Genomic DNA, 21,316 nt, shown 5'->3' with positions numbered 1-21,316 from the left:
ATTCTGGGACTTCTTTCTGGGGTGATGAAAATGTTCTGGAATTAAATAGTGGTGATGGCTGTACAGCCTTATGAATACTATACTAAAACCCACTAAATTCTGCACTTATTTTAAAGGGTGAATTTATGGTGTATAAATTAAATCTCAATAAAAATTAATAAAAAGGAGTGGTATAAAGAATTGGGAAGGCCGGGCGCGGTGGCTCAAGCCTGTAATCCCAGCACTTTGGGAGGCCGAGGCGGGCGGATCACGAGGTCAGGAGATCGAGACCATCCTGGCTAACACAGTGAAACCCCATCTCTACTAAAAATACAAAAAATTAGCCGGACGTGTTGGCGGGCGCCTGTAGTCCCAGCTACTCGGGAGGCTGAGGCAGGAGAATGGCATGAACCCGGGAGGCGGAGCTTGCAGTGAGCCGAGATCGCGCCATTGCACTCCCGCCTGGGAGACAGAGCGAGACTCCGTCTCAAAAAAAAAAAAAAAAGAATTGGGAAAATATATACACATATATACACACACACATATATATACACACATATATATGTGCCTATATATGTGCCTTAACTCTAATCAATTCTCTTTGTCCTTTCTGCAACAAAGTTATACCCAACTGATAGTATAAGGTGTCCAGTCCAGATCTCTCTCTCTCTCTCTCTCTCTCTCTATATATATATGTATCTGTATCTTTCCAGAAAAGTATGCAAAATGGCTTGGTGAATTTTCTTTTTGATTTTAACACTTAACTTTTTTTGGCCAGTCGTGGTGACTCACACCTGTAATCCCAGCAATTTGGGAGGCCGAGGTGGGTGGATCACTGTAACCCAGGAATTCAAGACCAGCCTGGGCAGTGTATCAAGACCCCTTCTTTACAAAAAATACAAAAATTAGCCAGGCTTGGTGGCACATGCCTGTAGTTCCAACTACTTGAGACGCTGAGGCAGGAGGATCGCTTGAGCCTGGGAGGCAGAGGTCTCAGTGAGCCAAGATTGCCCCACTGCACTCCAGCCTGGGTGACAGAGCCAAATCTTGCTTCAAAAAAAAAAAAAAAATCTAGCCTCACAGTGGCTTATGTCTGTAATCCCAACACTTTGGGAGGCCTTTATGGCAGGAGGATGCCTTGAGCCCAGGAGTTTGAGGCTGCAGTGGGCTATGATTATGCCATTGCACTCCAGCTTCGGAGACAGAAAGAGTCCTTGTCACAAAAATAAAGTTTTTTCTTTGCTGTCTTCCCCCCTTTTTTTTTTTTTTTAAAGACAAGGCCTCATCTTTCAACCTGTCACCCAGGTTGGGGTATAACAGCTCAACCTCAGCTCACTGCAACCTCCACCTCCCAGGTTCAAGTGATACTCCCACCTCAGCCTACAAGTGCACACCACCACGCCTGGCTCATGTTTTTTGTGTATTTTTTGTACACATTGGGGGTTTTGTAATGTTGCCCGAACTCCTGGGCTCAAGCGATCCACCCACCTCAGCCTCCCAAAGTGCTGGGATTACAGGTGTGAGCCATTGCGCCTGGCCAATTTTTTCCTTTTACTGTGTCTGTGGTTCCACAACTTCCTTTTTGCCCATTCTCTATGGACTTTCTACTTCATTTGGACTCTGCTTAGATTGGCCTAGTTTTCTCTTTAGTCAAATCTTCAGGAACCAATTAATTACCATTAAAAATGATTTAACAAGCTATTTTTATTGTTAAGAATCCTCGTTTTGAGGAACACAACCACAAAGTAATTACTGATTTAAGTAAAAAAAAAAATAATAAAATTTTAAAAACGTGGCTCCAGGCCATCCAGATGCCTTAACTTGGGCTCAGGGGTCTCACACTGATGAGTCTTCTTCATGTTCCTTTGATGCCCTTTTGTGGGCAAGAATCTGTTTTGGAAGAAAACACAGTTAAGGTTATCTATCACAACAACCACTATCTCCAAATGCGTATTCATTCCTTTTATTCATTTTAAGTCTCATCTACCTGAAACTTTTTTGAAGACAGGAATTGTATGCTTTGATTCTTCCACAGTTCAGTCATCCTTGCTACCTTGTGGGGGACTGGTTCTAGGATATCGCCCCCGCACCATACCAGAATCTGTGGATGCTCAATCTCTTACATATAATGGTGCAGTATTTGCATATAACCAACACACCCCCCCCATATACATTATTTATTTACTTACTTAGAGAGACAGGATCACCCGTTGTCACTCAGGCTGGAGTGCAGTGTCACAATCACAGCTCACTGCAGCCTCAACATCCTGGGCTCCAGTGATCTGCCCACCTCAGCCTCTTGAGTAGCTGGGACTACAGGTGCATACCACTACACCTGGCTAATTTTTTTATTTTTATTTTTATTAAAGACAAGGTCTCACTATGCTGCTGAGGTTGTTCTCCCAAAGTGTTGGGATTACAAGTGTGAGTCACCGTGCCTGGTCCCATGTACTTTAGGACATCACTAATAAAATGTATAGATATTGTATAATGGCAACAGTTGTTATACTGAACTTTCTCTTTGTATTTTTATTGTTTCTTTTTTCAAATATTCAGCCTCATCTAGTTGAATCTGAAGATGTGGACTTGCTGATGAAGAGGGCTGACTGTATCTAACTTAGGGTCTTGCATGCAGCTGGCACTTAATGCATTTTATTGACTGTCTTAGCTAACATTCAATGGAGAATTCCTACTAAAAAAAAACACTTAAAAGTATGAAAAAAAGGAAACCTGCTCTAACGTGGCAGGAAAACCAGCCTGGGCAACATAGCGAGATCTTGTCTCTACAACAAAAGTTTTAAAATTCGCTGCCTGTCTGTAGTCCCAGCCACTCTGGAAGCTGAGGCAGGAGGATCCCTTAAGCCCAGGAGTTTGAGGTTACAGTGAGCTAGATCACACCATTGCTCTCCAGTCTGGGTGACAACAAGGCCCTGAGAAAGAAAAAAGAAAAAAAAGGAAAGGAAGGAAAGAGTGTAAGTATTGAAAAGGAAGAGACAAAACTATCATTATTTGCATATAAAATAATAAATGTTAGCCAAAGAAGCCTAAGAGAATCAACTAAGATTTTACTGGAAGTAATATGAGAATTCAGTATGGTGGCTAGATACAAAATCAAGAGAGCAGCACACAAACCTCAAATACTTTTCAGATATATACCATTCAGATAATATCAATTCAGATAATACCAATAACTAACTAGAAAATGGAAGAAAGATCCCATTTACAATGGCAATACAAATGTCTGAAGTATTTAGGAACAAAAATACAAAGATCTGTTATCTAACAAAAGACGTGTGAGATCTATATGATGGAAACCCTAAAACTCTTCTGAAAGACATTAACAAGAAATGAATACATGACATGAAATACCATGTTCCTAGAATGTCGTACAGATGTCAATTCTCAAATTAATCTACAAATTTAAGGTAATCCTATTCAAATCCCAAGATAGTTTTCAGTGGTGGCTATTTTTGAGACCGGGTCTCACTCTGTTGCCCAGGCTAGAGTGCAGTGGTATGACCACAGCTCACTGTATCCTCGACCTTCCAGGCTCAAGCAATCCTCCCACTTCAGCCTCTGAAGTCTTTCATATGGTGTCTAAGAAATGGGGACAAATCTCACAAAGGGACTAGGCTCAGGAGGGCTGGAATATTCAGGGAAGTTTTTCCTTTCTTTCTTTTGTTTTTTTTTTTTTTGAGGCAGAGTCTCACTCTGTCCCCCAGGCTGGAGTGCAGCGGCCTGATCTTGCATCACTGCATGCTCCACCTCCCAGGTTCACGCCATTCTCCTGCCTCAGCCTCACAAGTAGCTGGGACTACACGCGCCTGCCACCACACCCAGCTAATTTTTTTGTATTTTTAGTAGAGACGGGGTTTCACTGTGTTAGCCAGTATGGTCTCGATCTCCTGACCTCGTGATCCACCCGCCTTGGCCTCCCAAAGTGCTGGGATTACAGGCGTCAGCCACTGCACCTGGTCTATTTAGGGAAGGTTTCAAGCAGAAAGACGAACTGAGTTGGCTTTGGAGAGTTTCACAGGACTCCCACAGGCAGAGTGAAATAAGGGAATTTTAATGGACAAAGGCACAGAAAAGAGCAGAATGGGGATGGTGTGACTGGGGTATGGTGAGGGGCTGCTCTGGCTGGAATGGAGGGCTACCACAATAATGGAAACGGTAAATGAGGCAAATAAGGTTGGATTAGGAGCATAGCGTCAAGGTTGCCACCTTATTAAATCACTCTTCCAATATGCTAGCACTGGCCTGTTGGGAAAAGTAATACCTCACGTAATCAAACAAAAGGCAAAAAGAGGCAAGCTCCAGGAATGGGCACTGTAAACAGGACTCGCCCCAGAGTAGCCAAATGCAGGCTTTAGATATGTTGATGCAGGTTGAGCATCTCTAATCTGAGGGGGAATGTCTCATATGGTGCCCAAGAAATGGTGACACGTCTCACAGAGGGACTAAGCTCAGGAGGGCTGGAGTATGAGACATTCCCCCTCCCCCATGAAATTAAAAATGTGACCAAAAAATTTTTTTAAAAATGGCTACCGTGTAGTGCTTTAACTGGACCTATTTAGACTACGCCTTACACACTGGAGAAGGACGATACTATGTGAATCTAATAAGTCCACAAGACAATACTTCTCTCTTTTGGCTGCCTTCTTCCTCTCCAGGGTGATGACAACTCCGTGAGGGTGGAGATTATATGTCTCTCATCATTTAAGCAACAAGGAAATAAATTAGTGGCAGAGTGAGGGGTGACTCGGTGAGTACATCCAATTGTTGACATAGTTTTGGGTGGGAGAAAGTTTGCTATTCTATCAACTTCTTAAAATAGTCTAGTGGAATTAACTTGGTTTCATTTCACAGAGATCTCCTGGAAGCGGGGATCCTTTAAAAATCCTAGAATATACATTGCAGTAAACGAACAAAGCATACCTCAGCCTTAAACGACAGAAGAAGAATGTCAAGTGGGAAAGTGACATTGGTTTTCAGTTTGTGGGTTCTGAATCCACACAAAGACAGGATTGTATTCTGAAAACCAGAATTAATTATTGTCCTTACCTCAATCAGACAAATCATTATAATCCAAATTGTTAGTATTACAGTCACATATATTGCCAAGATGACTTTGTTGTTATAGCCATATCCTGGAACTTCTTTCATGAGCTAAAAAAAAAAAAAAAAAAAAAAAAAGAAAGAACAATTAGAAAAAGAATGCAAGCTAACCTTTCAAAACCCCAGTATTCCAGTTGAGTAGCTTACAGGTTCTTTTGTTCTTTTTTATTTTTTTTGAGACAGGATCTCACTCTGTCACCGAGGCGGGAGTACAGTGGTGTGATCACAGTTCACTACAGACTCGACCTCCCTGGGCTCAGGTGATCCTCCCACCTCAGCCTCCCAAGTAGCTGGGACTACAGGCATGTGTCACCACACCCAGCTAATTTTTGTATTTTTTGTGAAGACAGGCTTTCACTATGTTGGCCAAGCTGGCCTCAAACTCCTGACCTCAATGATCCACCCACCTCGGCCTCCCAAAGTGCTGGGATTACAGGTGTGAGCTACCACCCCCGAGCTACAGTTCATCTTGTGCCGTAATCTATTTCACTGTCTACATGAGCAAAGTGGGAGATCACTGTCATGGCCTAAGTTACCTGGCCAAGACAAGCTATCGCCTGGGAGTCCCAGGTTCTCCTATGTGGGCACTGTCCTGGCATATGCTAAATGATGGGAAATCTGGGTCTCATGTTTCTGTGTGGTCCTCACCTCACTCGACTTCTGCTCTTTCTGTTCACTCTCATTAATTGGTTATCAGTTTTCCATTGGTCCGTATCCCATTCTGCCTTGGATGCCTTTGCTTCCTGCTACTTGCTGAGAAGCTTCATCAGGAGGCTTGTTCGCGACATGAGCTTGGCACAGGTCATTTGCACATAGGTTTCTGAACATTCCATTTTCAGGATCCAGATAACACGAGACATGAACCTTCTCACATCCTCGTTGGGGATGAGGGACCGTAGCTGCTGGGTTAGCTGAATTTCAAACTGACCACCTGGGGAGGAGAGCAATGGGTCATTGAACCTTTTGGGCTCGGGGAACAGGTCAGTACCCGCGTTGTTTTGTTCCCATTTTGTCTCAGTGTGTGTAACAGTTGGCTCTAAGTTGAATGCAGTCCCAGTGGAAGCTGCCGCAGGAGGATGATTGTAGTTTGTGTTTTCAGAGATGGTGCCTTCTGGCATAACAATGTTTTCCATAAAAACGTTTTCTTCAATGGCATCTCTTACAGCTGTGTCTTTTACGTTAGTGTTTTCTCTAAAACATTCTGAAGGAGCAAATACTTCTAGAAGAGGGTTTTCTTGAGGACTCAGGTCTCCTAAGGATGAAAAAACCCCTTGTGAATTTATGAGGCTCTTCTCTGCAGAGAACGGCGGCCTCTTTGTGAGCATCAGTCTATTGAGATAACTGCCCTTTCTAAACTTTTTAATCTTTTTGGCCTTGGGTGTTCTGTGGGCCACATGGGAGCGAGTTTTATAAAAGCGGTATTTTTTTCTGGAATGTGCGATTGGTTTAGCAGCCTCCATGTTTTTAACCCTAGCCATTGCCATTTCTAAAATTAAAATGGTGTAGGCTAAGTCTTTCGATCTGTCTCTGACCTGAGGTAGGGCTTTTGCAGGGCTAGAGGCAGAAGGCATGCCCATGGAGAAGGGTTTCAGCATAGAGGAGACTGCTGCCTTATGCTCCTGGGTGAACAAAGGCTTGGCGTAGGTGGTGTTTCCTGCTACCTTCTCAGACCCCTGCACTATGTGAGGCTGTTCCAGCTCCCTTGGGGCTGGACTCTCAAGCCTTTTTTCTTTGGCAGCATTGTCCACAAATGCCTGGGCATCCTGTTCTTTTCTAGTGCTGTGCTTTCCCACCTTTTTGAAGTGTCTTTTCTGGATGCTCCTTGGGCCTATGAGGACTCTGTTCACTCTCTGCAGGTTTTTGCCTAACTGTGAATCTTTGCCAGGCTGTTTTCCTGTGGTTCAACAGTTTCTAGTTTATTTGCAAATATTTGGTGTTTAAATTTGTTATCTAGAAGGCTGGACTGTGAGCGGCTCTTTCTGTTGTTTTTCAAAATACTCAGGAGCCTATCTCCATCTCGTACATTTGAAAAAAGCAGTTTAGCGAATGGTAACATTATCGATTCTTCATCTAGATTTCTCTCTGAGAAATAAGGCAAGATGTGACTTAGTGCATTGATAACATCACTCTCGTCATTGGTGTCTAGCTGCTCACTCCCAAAGCCTGACAACTTGATGCCACTGCTGTCTGAGGGCGCCTCCAACTCAATAGTCAGCTCAGTGCTTGTGTGCTGCTTCTGGGCTTGCAACGCCTTCACTAACGCTCCTTCTGGATTCCCTACAGATGCTTCTTCAGCTGTCAGAAGAGACTGTTTTCATCATGAAAGATCCCTGATCATCTTTGATACTCAGTCCATAGCTGTACGCCCCAGTCACACAGAGTAAGAGTCAGCAAATGTCCGAGTGCCATTCAGAGAGGAGAAACTACACCCAACCTAAACCTACGAAATGGCAACAATGAAAGGAGGAAAAGACATCTTTTGAAAACATGGCCACCTACTTGGAACATTCCATAGTGTGACATAGAGTCACTCTGCTTAGGGTTATTCCGTTGATCCCCAGGGGCCAATTGCCCAGTGCTTGGTCAAAGCCCAAGGTGGAAGACAAGTGCTTCCCTGATGAGCTGATGAGCTGGCCTCTCTGCAGACTGCTCCGTACCCTGTGCTGTCCTGCCTCATATGCAGAGAGAGCACAAGGGCCCGCTCTCCTCATCCTCAGTGTGCCCGTGTTCTTGCTACCATCACAGCTGAATGCAATGAAAGGCGGTCCTCTGAGAGTAGCAGGGTGGAGATGCTAAAGTGGATGCCCCCTCCCATTGCTGATAGATCCTTGTCTGGCATGTGCTCCACCCACCCACCCCATTCTCTGCTCCCACATATCACAACCCCATCACAGAAGATGCGACATGGAAAAAAACACTGTGTCCACCTTAGTTCTTTTCTTAAATTTGGGCAGGGATCCAGGGTGTAGGTTAAGAGATTGTTAATTTACCAGATTGTATGCCTATGTTGTTAAATATACAATGAATCTATGGTATGATAGCAGTTTCTGGATAAACATTACTTGAAGTCCTAAATGCAGAAGGGAAAAAGCAACTTTTGTCAGATGCCTCCTTTGCTTTCATTTCATCACTAATATTTTGGATGGGGAATCATCCAAAGCTTCTGACTGCATGAAGGTCAAGTGTGCCAGTGTGCAGCTGGGCTTCTTTTCCAGAAGTAAAAGTATTTTGGGTGGTGCTGAAGGCCAGTGGAAGAAGTAAAGATTGCGAGAAAAGAGAAACATGGGCTTGGGGAGAACCAAGAATCAGGGACAGAAGACCTGGCACTAGGCTACAGCACTCAGCACCTCTGATCTTGTTTTTCCTTATCTGTAAAAGGAGATTAACAATACTTTTCTGCCCATGTCTTGGGGAGAAGGGAAGAATATAATTGTTAAAAAAAAAAAAAAAGACAAAAAAAAAAAAAATTTTGAAAAATAGGCAACACTGTCTTTATAGAAGTAGCCAAGCATTATTAATTATCCACCCCATATCACTGGTAGATACCTGTATTCAAGAAGTCACATTTTAGAAGTCATGAAGTTGGTGCTAATAAACCTAATCTACAGAAAAACTCTTGAAAGCACTTGAGCATTTGTTCTGTGACTAGAAAAGTTTGAGATTCAGAGCAAGTTCAGAGTTGGATGGACTAAAAATGGAAAAGCCCTCCATTCCATTAGAAGAGCCAGGTAGCAATTTCTGGTTATGGAACCAGAAGCTCTCAGCCTTCAAATAAAACAGCATCTCTTCTACTCTTATAAAATTGTAAAAACAAAAATAAAAACAAAACCAGATCTACATCTGTCCTAAAAGGCAGAGAGTACTTGAGACCTCATGAATATAAATCCAGCTTATAAACTACATTGCACTATATGAAGAAATTATCACTGGGGGCAAAGCACCAAGCACAGAGCACAGTACACAGTGTGTGGATGTTCATGTTATTCCCTAGACCTCCCATTCCTTTCTCTTGGTCCTTTATGCATATGGAACTGTTCCACTATTAAATTTTGTAATAATAACTGAGAACCTGACTCCCAGCAAGGGAGTAGTTCAGAAGTTGAGGGAGTTTAAATCTGACTGAGTAAATAAAACAATTATATCATTAGCTTAAAATTTCATCAATTAAAAATAAAAATTTAAAAACAAATACTTAAAATAATGTAACAATTTATCACCAGGCAATTTGGACTCACGACAATGTACGGTGTTAGACATGCAGTGTTGCAATGCAGCTTGACTGTCTTGCAGACAGCCTCAATGCAGCTCAGGAGGCTGAGGCAGGAGAATCACTTGAACCCAGGAGATGGAGGTTGCAGTGAGCCAGGATCGTGCCATTGCACTCCAGCCTGTGCAACAAGAGTGAAACTCTGTCTCAAAAAAAAAAAAAAAAAAAAGGTGAAGCGAAAATAGGAGCAGAGCAGCTGTTAAGCAATGATGTGATGGGGCTAAATAAGAATGGATAAGAAAATGAGTAAAAGACTGGAGAATGGGTCTAACTAACATTAAAGGAGAAGGAGAAGGGAGAGTTGACAAGCAAAGGTGAAAGCAGAAAGTCAGTTGTCAGTACGGCTTGGGGAGATAAAGAAGGCCCAGGAAGGCCTACAGGAAAAGGCTGCCATGTCAGGCAAGACACAGAGGATGATTGAGGAAAGGTGATTCTTACAAGGTGGTGAAGATGCCATTGTAGGTGTTGGGCTCTGGCACAGGCACTTGGTGGAGCCTCTGATTTGGGCTGAGATCAACACATGACAGAGTCTCATCTCTGCAGGTAGAGAGCTCACATATGTTGGTGCTTGTGGAGGCCTTCTGTTCTTCTAGTGCAGTTTCAGACTGCACCAATGAATCCTGCGAAGATTCTAACTTTGTAGGTGGACCTGTGACCTCAGTCAGGCTTCGATACAGAGTCTGAACCTGGTCTGGATGAGGAGCTGTAGTCTTCTCCAGGACTGTGGAATGTCCAATCTCTGGAGTGGGTTCTGGAGTTATGGCAAGCCCCGGGTCTGGAGGCTGAGCTGAGGTTTCCTGCGTGGTTGGAGACGGTTTAACCTCTGTAGTAGGCTCTGTAGTTATGCTAAGCTCCAGGTCCAGAGGTTGAACTGTGGCTTCAGTCAGGTGTGAATACTGAGCCTCACCCTTGTCTGAAGGTGGAAGTGTCACCTCAGGGTGTTCTGGAGGAGGAGCTGTAGTCGTCAGGGCTGTAGAGGATTCAACCTCTGTTGTGGATTCTGGAGTGATGGTAAGCCCCAGATCCAAAGGTTGAACTGTGGCTTCGGTCAGTTGTGAATGCTGAGTCTGAACCTGGTCTGGATGTGGAAGTATCACCTTAAGGTGCTTTGGAGGAGCTATAGTCCTCTTCAGGGGTGTAGAATGTTCAACCTCCGTAGTGGGTTCTGGAGTGATGGTAAGTCCCACGTCCAAAGGTTGAACTGTAATTCTGGGTGACATTGGATGCTGAGCTTGATCCTGACCTGGTGTTGGAATTGTTACCACTCCACATACTACAAGTTGGGGTACAACTTTCTTAGGAGGCTGAATTGGGGTCTCCTGCATGGTTGGAGAAAGTTCAACCTCTGTCGTGGATTCTGGAATGATGGTAAGTCCCAGGTCCAAAGGTTGAACAGTGACACTGGGCAATGTTGAATGCTGAGCTGGATCCTGGCCTGGTGTTGGGACTGTCACCTCATAATGAGCTGGAGGTTGAGCAGCAAATTCCTTAGGTGGCTCTGGAAGCTGAACTGGGACCATTTGCTGCCTTGAAGGTTCTACCTCCTTAGGGGACTCTGGAGCCTGGACTGTGGCCTCCTGCTTGGTCAGAGAAAGGTTCCGCCTCCATAGGGGACTCTGGAATCTGAGCTGGAACCTCCTGCTGAGTTACACATGGTTCTACCTCCTGAGGGAACTCTGGAGGCAAAGATGGGGCCATCTGCTGGGTCAGAGAGGGTTCTATCACCATAGCGGGGTCTGAAGACTGAGCAGGGACTGCCTGCTGGACTGGAGAGGATTCTACCTCTTTAGGTGGTTTTAAAAGCCGAGTTGGGGCCTGCTGTAGGACTGGAGATGGTTCGACTTTCTCAGGTGGCTCTGATGGCTGAGCTGGTATCTCCCACTGTGGTGGAGGACTGACCTCTTCAGTGGACTTCCAAGGATGACCCGAGGCTTCCTGCTTGGTTGCAGATGGTTCAACCTCCTTAGGGGGCTCTGGTGGCTCAGCTGGGAACCCTTGGTGGACTGGAGAAGGTTCTGCCTCCTTAGGGGGATCTAGAGTCTGAGCTGTGGCCTCTTGGTGGATGGGAGATTCAATCTTTTCAGGAGAATGCAGAGGCGGAGAAGGGAGATCAGGCTGGGCTAGAGAAAAGTCAGCCTGTTCAGTGGGAATAGGAGGGTTGTCCTGCTGGACTGGAGAAGGTTCTTCCCCCATAGTGACAGCTGTAGGTTTGGTAAGCTCCCTATCTAGATGTAGATATGACACATCTAGAGGTGAACCGATTGCTTCATCATTCAGTGAACTTCCAAAGTCTGAGGAGAGCTGAGTTGGAGGCTGAGTTGTGGTCTCTTTATGGACTGGAGGAAGTTCATACTTTTCAGGTCTACTTAGCTGCTGAATTATAATGTCTTGCTGGTCTTTCAAATGTCAAAACTGCTCAGGGGACATTAAGGGCTGAGCTGGGTCCTCCTGCTGGGTTAGAGAAGACTCACCCTCCTCAGCAGTCTGTGGATGCTCAGCTGCAGCCTCCTGCTGGGTTGGAGAGAGGTTCGCATTATTAATAGGTTCCAGAGATTGAACTGAAGTCTCCGATTGAATTGCTAAACGTCCAACTCTTCTGATGACTCTGGAGGCAGAGGTGGGCCCCCGTGCTGGATGGTGGGAGGTTCTACATTACCTGGACCTGAGAGCTGAGCTGTAGCCTCCTGGTGGACTGGAGAAGTTTCCACCTTTGCACTAGGCTCTGTTGCTATGGTGAGCTGCATGTCTGGAGGCTTAACAGAGACATTGGGAAAATCTGAATGCTGAGTCTGACGGTGACCTGGAGGTGAAACTGGGACTTCATAATGTTCTGGAGGCTGAGCTGGGGCATCCTGCTGGGCTGGAGAAGATTCAACCTCCCCAGAAGACTCAGAAGGCTGAGCTGGCTGCTCCTGCTCACTGGGGGAAAGTTCAGCCTCCATGGGTGGACCTGGCAGCTCAGTTGGGGCCTCCTGTTGGGTTGCAGAAGGTTCCACCTCCTCTGAAGGCTGTATTGGGGCCTCCTTCTGGGCTTGGGAAGATTCTATCTCATTTTTGGGCTCTGAAGTCACGGTAACCTCCACATCTGCAGGTTTAACTGTTATGTTGGGCAAGTTATAATGAGCTTGATCTTCACCTGGAGGTTGAACTGTCACTTCATGATTCAGTGGAGTTTGAGCTAGACTCTCCATAGAGGACTCTGGAGGCAGAGCTGGGGCCTCCTGCTGGGTTGAAGGTTCTACCTCCTGAGGGAGCTGTGGAAGCTGCGCTGGGGCTTCTTCCTGGAGTGAAGAGGACTGGATGTCTTCCAGGGTCTCTGGATTTTAAGTTTCAGGCTCTATATGGAATTGAGAAAGTCCAAATTGCTCAGGTGGCCCTGGAGGCTCATCTGCGTTCACCCGGAGTTCTGGAGGCAGGCTGCCGGGATACAGTGTGTCCATACTCGAATATTCATCCTGCAAAGTCTGTTTCTGATGCTGAGGTTTGGATAATTGGTGTAGAATCCCAACAATCTCAGCAAGGCTCCAACGCTCAGCTAGATCTTTCTTCAGGTTCTTGGGCGAAACAAATTTGGTTGGTTTTGAAACCTTACTCTCTAGTGGAACAAGTATTTCATCTGCCTGATGACCTGCAGCCCGATCTAGATCTGCAGTTTGAACCTTATTTTTGAGGCGAGGAAGCTGAACTGGGGTCTGGTTCTGATCCCCATCCCCATCCAGCAGTGGAACCACCTCTGGGAGCCTTTCTTGCGGAGTCAGCTTGTCATTTAAATCCTGATGTGCAGCCAAGAACTGCTCTGGGCCCAGGGGCAGCTCTCCAGCTGAATCCGTGTCCAGGAATGGAGCCAAATTTTCAGTCGATTCCTGGGGCAGGGCTGACATCTGCGAAGAAGCAGAGGGCCCCAGGTAATCAAAGTCCCCCGGGGCTGCTGGGGGAGCAGGTGCATGGGGAGATTCCCACGAGAGGTGGGAGGAGCGGGAAGACCAGGGCTCAGGTGGCCCCATGGTGTTAGAGGTCAGCTGGAGCGGGTCCTTGACCCACACCAGAGGCTGAGCCTCCTTGACTGGTAGACACAACAGTTGCCACATAAGGAGGGGCCATGGGCCCCAGAAACGCAGCCAAGACATGACACAGGCTGGTGCTGCGCACTCAACGGGAGCCATTCTGGCAGCCCGGAGATGCTCATGCCCCTTATGAGCGTGTGCCCCGCCCTGTCTTTATGACACCATTATGCCACCTTTATTAGGCTCGGGTCCAGATCTGCTCCATGTTACCAGGGCAATCTTATGTCACAATCCCACCCAAGCACCCCTCCCCTCCCCTTAGTGAGGAAGGATTTGGGCCTCAGGCCGGGGTGGTCCCAGGACTCCAGTGGCCTGCTGTGGTGTGATGGGGTGGGGTGGGGTCGGTTGGGGGCGCGGCAGAGCTTCCCAAGGAAGTCATGGGACGTCGCCTTGGGATCTGCAGAAGTGCTAGTTCACAGGCCGGGCGCAGTGGCTCACGCCTGTAATCCCAGCACTTTGGGAGGCCAAGGTGGGCAGATCATGAGGTCAGGAGATCGAGACCACGGTGAAACCCCATCTCTACTAAAAATACAAAAAATTAGCCGGGCGTGGTGGCAGGCGCCTGTAGTCCCAGCTACTCGGAGAGGCTGAGGCAGTAGAATGGCATGAACCTGGGAGGCGGAGCTTGCAGTAAGCAGAGATGGCACCACTGCACTCCAGCCTGGGCGACAGAACCATACTCCGTCTTAAAAAAAAAAAAAAGAAGTGCTAGTTCACTTCTGGCAGCCTAACTTCTTCCTCCTCCAAGGTGAAATCCAAGAATACTCTTCCTTCCAGCGAGAGAAACTGACCTTCAAAATGGGCACCTGTTAGGGTGGCAGGCAGGACCCACGTTACAGTCATTTATTCCAAAATATTGCCATTTTCGCTAAACTGTTGCATGTTTGATAATTAATTCACCACCCTGTTAGGTAGGGGCTACCAGGGAATAAGCCAGGACTTCAAATTTTCTGTAGGAGGTGTGTTGGGGGTGGGCGATTCAGTCTAGGAGAGGTTTTAATCCGAGTGAAGAGCCCTTTGCACTAGCATGGGAGGAGGATGAACTGTCATCCTGCCTTAACTCAACACAGCCATTACCCTAGAAGTTACAGCGCCACCCTTCAGAGATCTACCCTGTGTACACACATGGAGAAGAGGCTTAGGTTGTTAAAGTCAGCATGTTAAATAATTTCCTGAAATGTGACTATAACTAGAACCCAGCTGACTTCCCCCTCAGCCATTCTTACCTATTTTATTACTGTCTGGAACAATTATCAGCAGGTAAACTCCAAGAAGGTGCTTCATCTTATTCAAGTGCCTAGCACAGGCATAGGGTGCATAGTGATGGTTTTAAAATTGAAGGGGGGCTGTGCACAGTGGCTCACACCCACAATCCCAGAACTCTGGGAGGCCGGGGTGGGCGGATCACTAAGTTCAGAAATTCCAGACCAGCCTGATCAACATGCTGAAACTCCGTCTCTACTAAAAATACAAAATTAGCTGGGCGTGGTGGTGCATGCCTGTAATCCCAGGTACACCGGAGGCTCAAGCAGGAGAATTGCTTCAACCTGGGAGGCAAAGGTTGCAGTGAGCCGAGATCGCAACAATGCACTCCAGCCTGGGCAACAAGAGAGAAACTCCATCTCAAAAAAATAAAATAAAATTGAAGGGATTCCAAGATTCGCCTCATTTAGGGATAGATCTATTGTTATAATTAGATTTCTGAAATCAGTGCTAACTTCCTCTCACATTTCACAGGAAGCTAGACTTCTTAAAGCTGGAAGTTTCCTTGGTGGGTTTTATTTAAATTGAATTAAAATAATTATTTTACAGGGAAAAACTTCAAAACACTTTGCAACTTTGGGGTAAAAGTTAAGTGAAACACTCTAACCCCAAATTAAGTTCCCACTGAAATGAAACTTTTTTTTTGCTTTTTAAAAAAAATCCATAAATAGTAAATAATGACTGTTTTGAGATTAATTTAGAAATTTAATCCCTATTTTAGAGCTTTCATATGCAGTCATGCGTTGCTTGCCATGTAAGGAGCTTGAGAAATGTGTCAGGTGATTTCACCATTGTGCTAACATCATAGTGTATACTTACACAAACCTAGGTGCTGTACCCTACAGCACACCTAGGCTATACGGCATGGCCTAGGACTCCTAGGCTACAAACCTGTACTGTATGTTACTGTACTGAGTATTAAAGGCAACTGTAACACAATGGCAGGTATTTGTGTATGTAAACATGGAAAAGGTACAGTTAAAATGCTGTATAAAAGATAAAAATGGCACCCAGGCACAGCGGCTCACATCTGTAATCCCAGCACTTTGAGATGCAGAGGTGGGTGGATCACCTAAGGTCAGGAGTTCGAGACCAGCCTGGCCAACATAGCAAAAAACAGTCTCTACTGAAAATACAAAAATTAGCTGAGTATGGTGGCGGGTGCCTATAATCCCAGCTACTCAGGAGGCTGAGGTAGGAGAATCACTTGAACCCAGGAGGTAGAGGTTGCAGTGAGCTGAGATGGTGCCATCGCACTCCAGCCTGGGCAACAGAGTGAGACTCCATAACAACAACAAAAAGATAAAAATGGTATGCCTGTACAGAGATAGCTCCTTTATACTCTTATGGAACCACCATCACATATGTGGTCTATTGTTGACCGAAACCTCATTTTGCAGCACGATTGTAAATGATTGACAGAAAGATCTTCAGCAAAATAGTCCACCCAAGGTATATGGGAGATAATGAGATCCAAGCAATAAGCCATATTTGAAAGGCATTATAGTTTTTGAAAGCCGAAGCACAATCAGTCTTAAGGTCAGTTACATTCTTCCCGCTTCTCTGGTATCTTGTTTGAAAGGAGTTCTAAAAAGGCCTGTGTTGAAGCAGCCCAGCATCCCTTACTCCTGGGGCCGGGGGAGACTAACACTTCTCCTGTGTCCACAACTGTAGTAATACAGTCCTCAGTTCTGCTCTCCAAACTTCAAATAAGGGGTCAGAGCCAAGGGTCAAGATTTTAGGAAAAGCCCCAGAAATACCCTGCACTCAAAAAGCAGTTTCAGAGTTTCACATTTTCCTGAGAATGAAACAAATTATCCTCCAAATTCTGCTGCTTCTTTTGAATTATGGTTACACTGGCTATGTTATCCGACCCTTGAGTTTTGTTTGTTTGTTTTTTGAGATGGAGTTTCGCTCTTGTCGCCCAGGCTGGAGTGCAATGGCATGATCTTGGCTCACCACAACCTCCACCTCCTTGGTTCAAGCGATTCTCCTGCCTCAGCCTCCAGAGTAGCTGGGATGCATGCATGCGCCACCGTTTCCCCATGTTGGTCAGGCTGGTCTTGAACTCCCAACCTTAGGTGATCCACCCGCCTTGGCCTCCCAAAGCACTGGCATTACAGGTGTGAGCCACTGCGCCCGGCCCTGTTACCTTTGAGTTTTTATCTCCACATACTTGAATTAACTGTGTACTTCTTCCCATCTGACATCTACAATCTCTTCACTGGGTCTGCTCTCCACAGCTATTTTACCACTTTCTGAAATAAAATTAGCAAGTATCAATTCAGAATCTTTTTCATTTCCCCGGTATGAAATTCCTGTTAATGAAGCAATACAAAACTCCTCTGCTTTCTTCTTGAACTGATCTCTAAACTCGATTTGAGGACAATCAACAGGGTGTTAGTCTCTAGAGTGTCGGTGAGACTACATGTAAACTGTGGTATTTGGACTGGCCTTGAATTAGGGTATTTTTACTGGTGGTGATCTAGGCAAGGTAAAGCATATATATGTGAGGAAACTATAAAGAAAAGCAATTAGATGCAGAGGTCTAGAATCTAGGGAAGGGATATGCGTTGTAGATTCAAATTTGTGAGCACTGATGCATAGATGGCATTTACAGACATGGAATTTGATCTACCCAGATTAAGTAAAAAGAAGGGGAGACGAGTACCCCAACATTTAGAGGCCCAAAAGCAGAAGAGAAACCAGCAATGGAGAAGGAATTGTGAAGAAAATCAGTGTGTGTTTGCCACGGGGAATCATGGAAGCAAATTGAAGGAAGTATTTCAAGAAGCTGAATATATTCAAATATATAAATGCTACTAAAAGGTAAGATGAAGACTGAGAATTTTCCATTATATTTGGAACGATGGATTCTTTTGGCACCCTTGACAGAAGGCATGTTGGTGCAGTAGGTAGGACTGAAAGTCTGAGTGTGATGAAGAGAAAACCACCACTTAAACATGCTGAAGTGCTTCCCCACGTCAGGGCCTTCACAATTGCCATCTCATCTTCCTCAATACATACTCCTCCAGACCTTTCCATGCACCTGCACATCCCCATGTCAGGATGCAAGTCATCTTCCAGAGGCTTTCTCTCATACCCTAAAATGAGTACCCATCCTTACTAATTACTCTTTACTTACCTTTCTTTAACAATACTTGAGGTTATATTATTTCATTTATTTGTTTGTCGATCTCCATGACTTGTTTGTCGATCTCCATGAGATTGTGATGAATCAAGAATATGTATAAATATTTCTTTTTAAGAACTTGTACATTTTTCTAGGTGCATCATTCTTAGAAAATCTATTAGATTATTTACAACCTCACTCACCACAGGTCTCTCACAGTGAGAAATTTGTAATACACCAACAAAGAAGGGCCATAACTTTACAATCACTGGCAAATCCCCTTATCTGCTGTTCTTCTGCCACAAAGTTTTCTGTCGTTCTCTCACGGGACATTTTCACCTTAACCTTATTCACAGAAAAATTATGGTAGTAACACTAATGTTAATTATAAATTTACACCTTCTATTTTTTCATAATGAAGTCACAACATGCCCTAAGATGGCTAGGTCATCCCCAATCTCAGGAGAAATGATATTTTAAATTAAAGTCTAGTCCAATTCCTCTTATACAGAGAAACCAAAATGACAGGGCATGTGACATGCCTGTGGCATAGCCCACAAGTGAATCCTAAACCCCTGACTTCCAGCCCTGGTAAAGTAGAAAGTTGTCTAGTGAATGACAAGGGCTTAGGTGAAAAATAAAATACTGTACATCCCAACTAGTAGTATGATTTACAAACTAGACTTTTGCAATTTTGTAAGCTCCACCCCATTCCTGGAAATCCTTATTCATTGAGTCTTTATCTGGTGAGTACCTGCCTTATACTAAGGCAAGTCCTCCTCTAGCGAGGACACGAGAAACTCCTCTGCTTAAGTCTATACTAATAATTTGTTAATAATTTGTTAATCGGTTTATAACTTGTCAGTAAAGTTCTGGCATAACCTATCAGTGGATTAAAAAATAAAGAGAATTATAATAATCTCTTAAGATGCACTTTTGGGTAGTATTAAAATATAGTTACCATATGGGATACTTTTTTTTGTACAAAATTATCCCTCCTACTTAATTTTGTTTTGGGAAAGCAGACATAGCAAGTAGGCGATTGAGAGATGAGTGTTTTGGAAAATCTATTAAACCTACAGGAAGGCTAAAAGACCCACTGTGGTACAGGAGTAAAGAAAGAGTTGCAGCCAGGCGCAGTGGCTCACGCTTGTAATTCTAGCACTTTGGGAGGCTGAGGCGGGTGGATCACCTGAGGTCAGGAGTTCGAGGTCAGCCTGACCAACATGGTGAAACTCCGTCTCTATTAAAAATACAAAAATTAGCCAGGTGTGGTGGTGGGTGCTGTAATCCTAGCTACTTGGGAGGCTGAGACAGGAGAATTGCTTGAACCCAGGAGGAGGTTGCAGAGAGCCAAGGTTGCAGTAAGCCGAGATCTCGCCACTGCACTCCAGCCTGAGCGACACAGCAAGACTCTGCCTCAAAAAAAAAAAAAAAAAAAAGAGAGTTGCCCAGTAACATCCCTGTGGGCTAATACTGAGCACTATTAGCTTTGAACAAATTGAGCAAGAACGGAGAAAAGGTAAGATAACCCCTGTTGTTAAAAATGCTTTTCAGTGGGAGAAAACCTATCAAATATTTATCGACTGCTTACTGTTTTGAGCACATTTCAAAGGTCAATAGAATGATTCTGAATGCCTCTACATTCTAGAGTTGAGAGAAAGGCCACTTATATTGACCCCAAAGATTCTTTCTAACATCTAAAACAAATCATTCACTCAACAAACATGTTGTGAGTACCTATAATGTGCTAGGCACTTTTCCAAGTGCTAGGCGGATACAGCAGTAAATAAACCTCATAGAATTTATGTTCTTAGGGAAGAGTCTAGAGGCAACTAAATACAGTAAATGACAGTATTTTAGAAGCATTGGTAAGAGCCATCTTTACATGTTTAGACCATGATAAGTATTATGGAGGAAAATAAAGCAGGAAAAGGAAATAAGATACATGTAACTTATTTCTATTCATTGCAGGTGGCCTGTTTCGTGATGAGTAGATTTCATAAGGTAACAAAAGATCTTTTATCATTAATATTATGAATATTTCATTTTAAAATATACAGAACATAACTTCAAATATTCTTAAAAGTTAATTATTAGCTCATATCCACTCAGCACATATTATTGTTTATATTTATCACTTATTCGATGACAAGTTCTTGGTCAAGAACATATCTATAATTAATTTACACCAGGCCTTTGTAGCTAAACATAATGCATTTTTGTAGACTACGCTATAAAGTGATTTTAAAGAAGGAACAGTGTGTTTGTTTTGTTTTGTTTTTCTATAAGTGAAACCCTACTAAATTGGAAAGCCTCTAACATGAACCAAGACTTTCTGGTAATAGCGATTTTCAATTCTAATATGATTAGGTTCACTAGTCACGCTACTCTAAACTCACATAGCCTAAATCAAATAGAAATTAATTTCTGTCATTACTATACTAATCAAGATGACACAATGCTTCACTTTTTTTCCTATATAATTTGAAATAAAATAGTAAAAAACACACCCTTTGGGAAGAGCTCATTTCCAATTTAAAAAACCAATTTTACAAACTAAATGTATACAAATGATTACATTTTACTATACTGTGGTCGTCTAGCACTTCAATTAGGATAAGAAAGTTTGTGAAATATAAACTGACATAATTTCATCACCATAAAGCTTACCTTCAGGCTGGTATGAGAACGTGGTTGACTTAATTCCTGAAATTTTCACTGCTCAGATCCAGGGGTCTCTCCTCCTTTCTGAGTACCAGGTGTAAGCAATCCATCTCTAGCAGGTAATGGGAAAATTCCTAATGATATAGGACGTTCTTTTCTATTTGAAGAGGGGAGAAAAAATTCGGCATTTATTTATTTTGACTTTTTATTTGCCATGACTATAAGTAATAAGCCTGGACTGTCACTGTTTTACAACCGTCACTCAAAAATGACACTGTCTGCCCATCTGAATAAAACAGACTTACCAAAGAGGAAGGACAGTCTCAGTTTAGTTAGCTTCAAGAAATTAGCCTCAAGAAATCAACTAAGAAAAGTGGTAAGGTGGGGTGGAGCCAAGATGGCCGAATAGGAACAGCTCCGGTCTACAGCTCCCAGCCTGAGCAACACAGAAGACGGGTGATTTCTGCATCTCCGTTTAAGGAACGCAGATCCTCACCAGCAACGGAACAAAGCTGGATGGAGAATGACTTTGACGAGTTGAGAGAAGAAGACTTCAGACGATCAAACTACTCCGAGCTACGGGAGGAAATTCAAAACAATAGCAAAGAAGTTAAAAACTTTGAAAAAAAATTAGACGAATGGATAACTAGAATAACCAATGGAGAGAAGGGCTTAAAGCTGCTGATGGAGCTGAAAGCCAAGTGTCGAGAACTACGTGAAGATTGCAGAAGCCTCGGTAGCGGATGCGATCAACTGGAAGAAAGGGTATCAGCGATGGAAGATGAAATGAATGAAATGAAGTGAGAAGGGAAGTTTAGAGAAGAA

At 44.1% G+C, this 21,316-nt stretch overlaps 1 protein-coding gene and 2 pseudogenes across 1 annotated transcript; 1 reads left to right on the top strand and 2 right to left on the bottom strand.

Moving 5' to 3' along the window:
- The window catches only part of LOC129470651 (FMR1-interacting protein NUFIP2-like), a 28,783-nt pseudogene extending 20,592 nt beyond the window's left edge, over positions 1 to 8,191 (top strand).
- On the bottom strand, positions 1,666 to 14,648 carry LOC129470650 (leucine-rich repeat-containing protein 37B-like; annotated as a pseudogene).
- Positions 10,887 to 12,365, bottom strand: LOC129470655 (putative uncharacterized protein FLJ43944). Its single transcript, XM_055258678.2, has one exon. It carries the CDS (start codon positions 11,555 to 11,557, stop codon positions 10,910 to 10,912), a length of 648 nt encoding a protein of 215 aa, XP_055114653.2. The 5' UTR covers positions 11,558 to 12,365; the 3' UTR covers positions 10,887 to 10,909.
- Positions 14,649 to 21,316: the final 6,668 nt, after the last annotated feature.

Source organism: Symphalangus syndactylus, chromosome 20 (assembly GCF_028878055.3).
Source record: "Symphalangus syndactylus isolate Jambi chromosome 20, NHGRI_mSymSyn1-v2.1_pri, whole genome shotgun sequence".
Taxonomy (NCBI): Eukaryota; Metazoa; Chordata; class Mammalia; order Primates; family Hylobatidae; genus Symphalangus; species Symphalangus syndactylus.
This window is presented reverse-complemented; position numbering and strand designations above follow the sequence as displayed.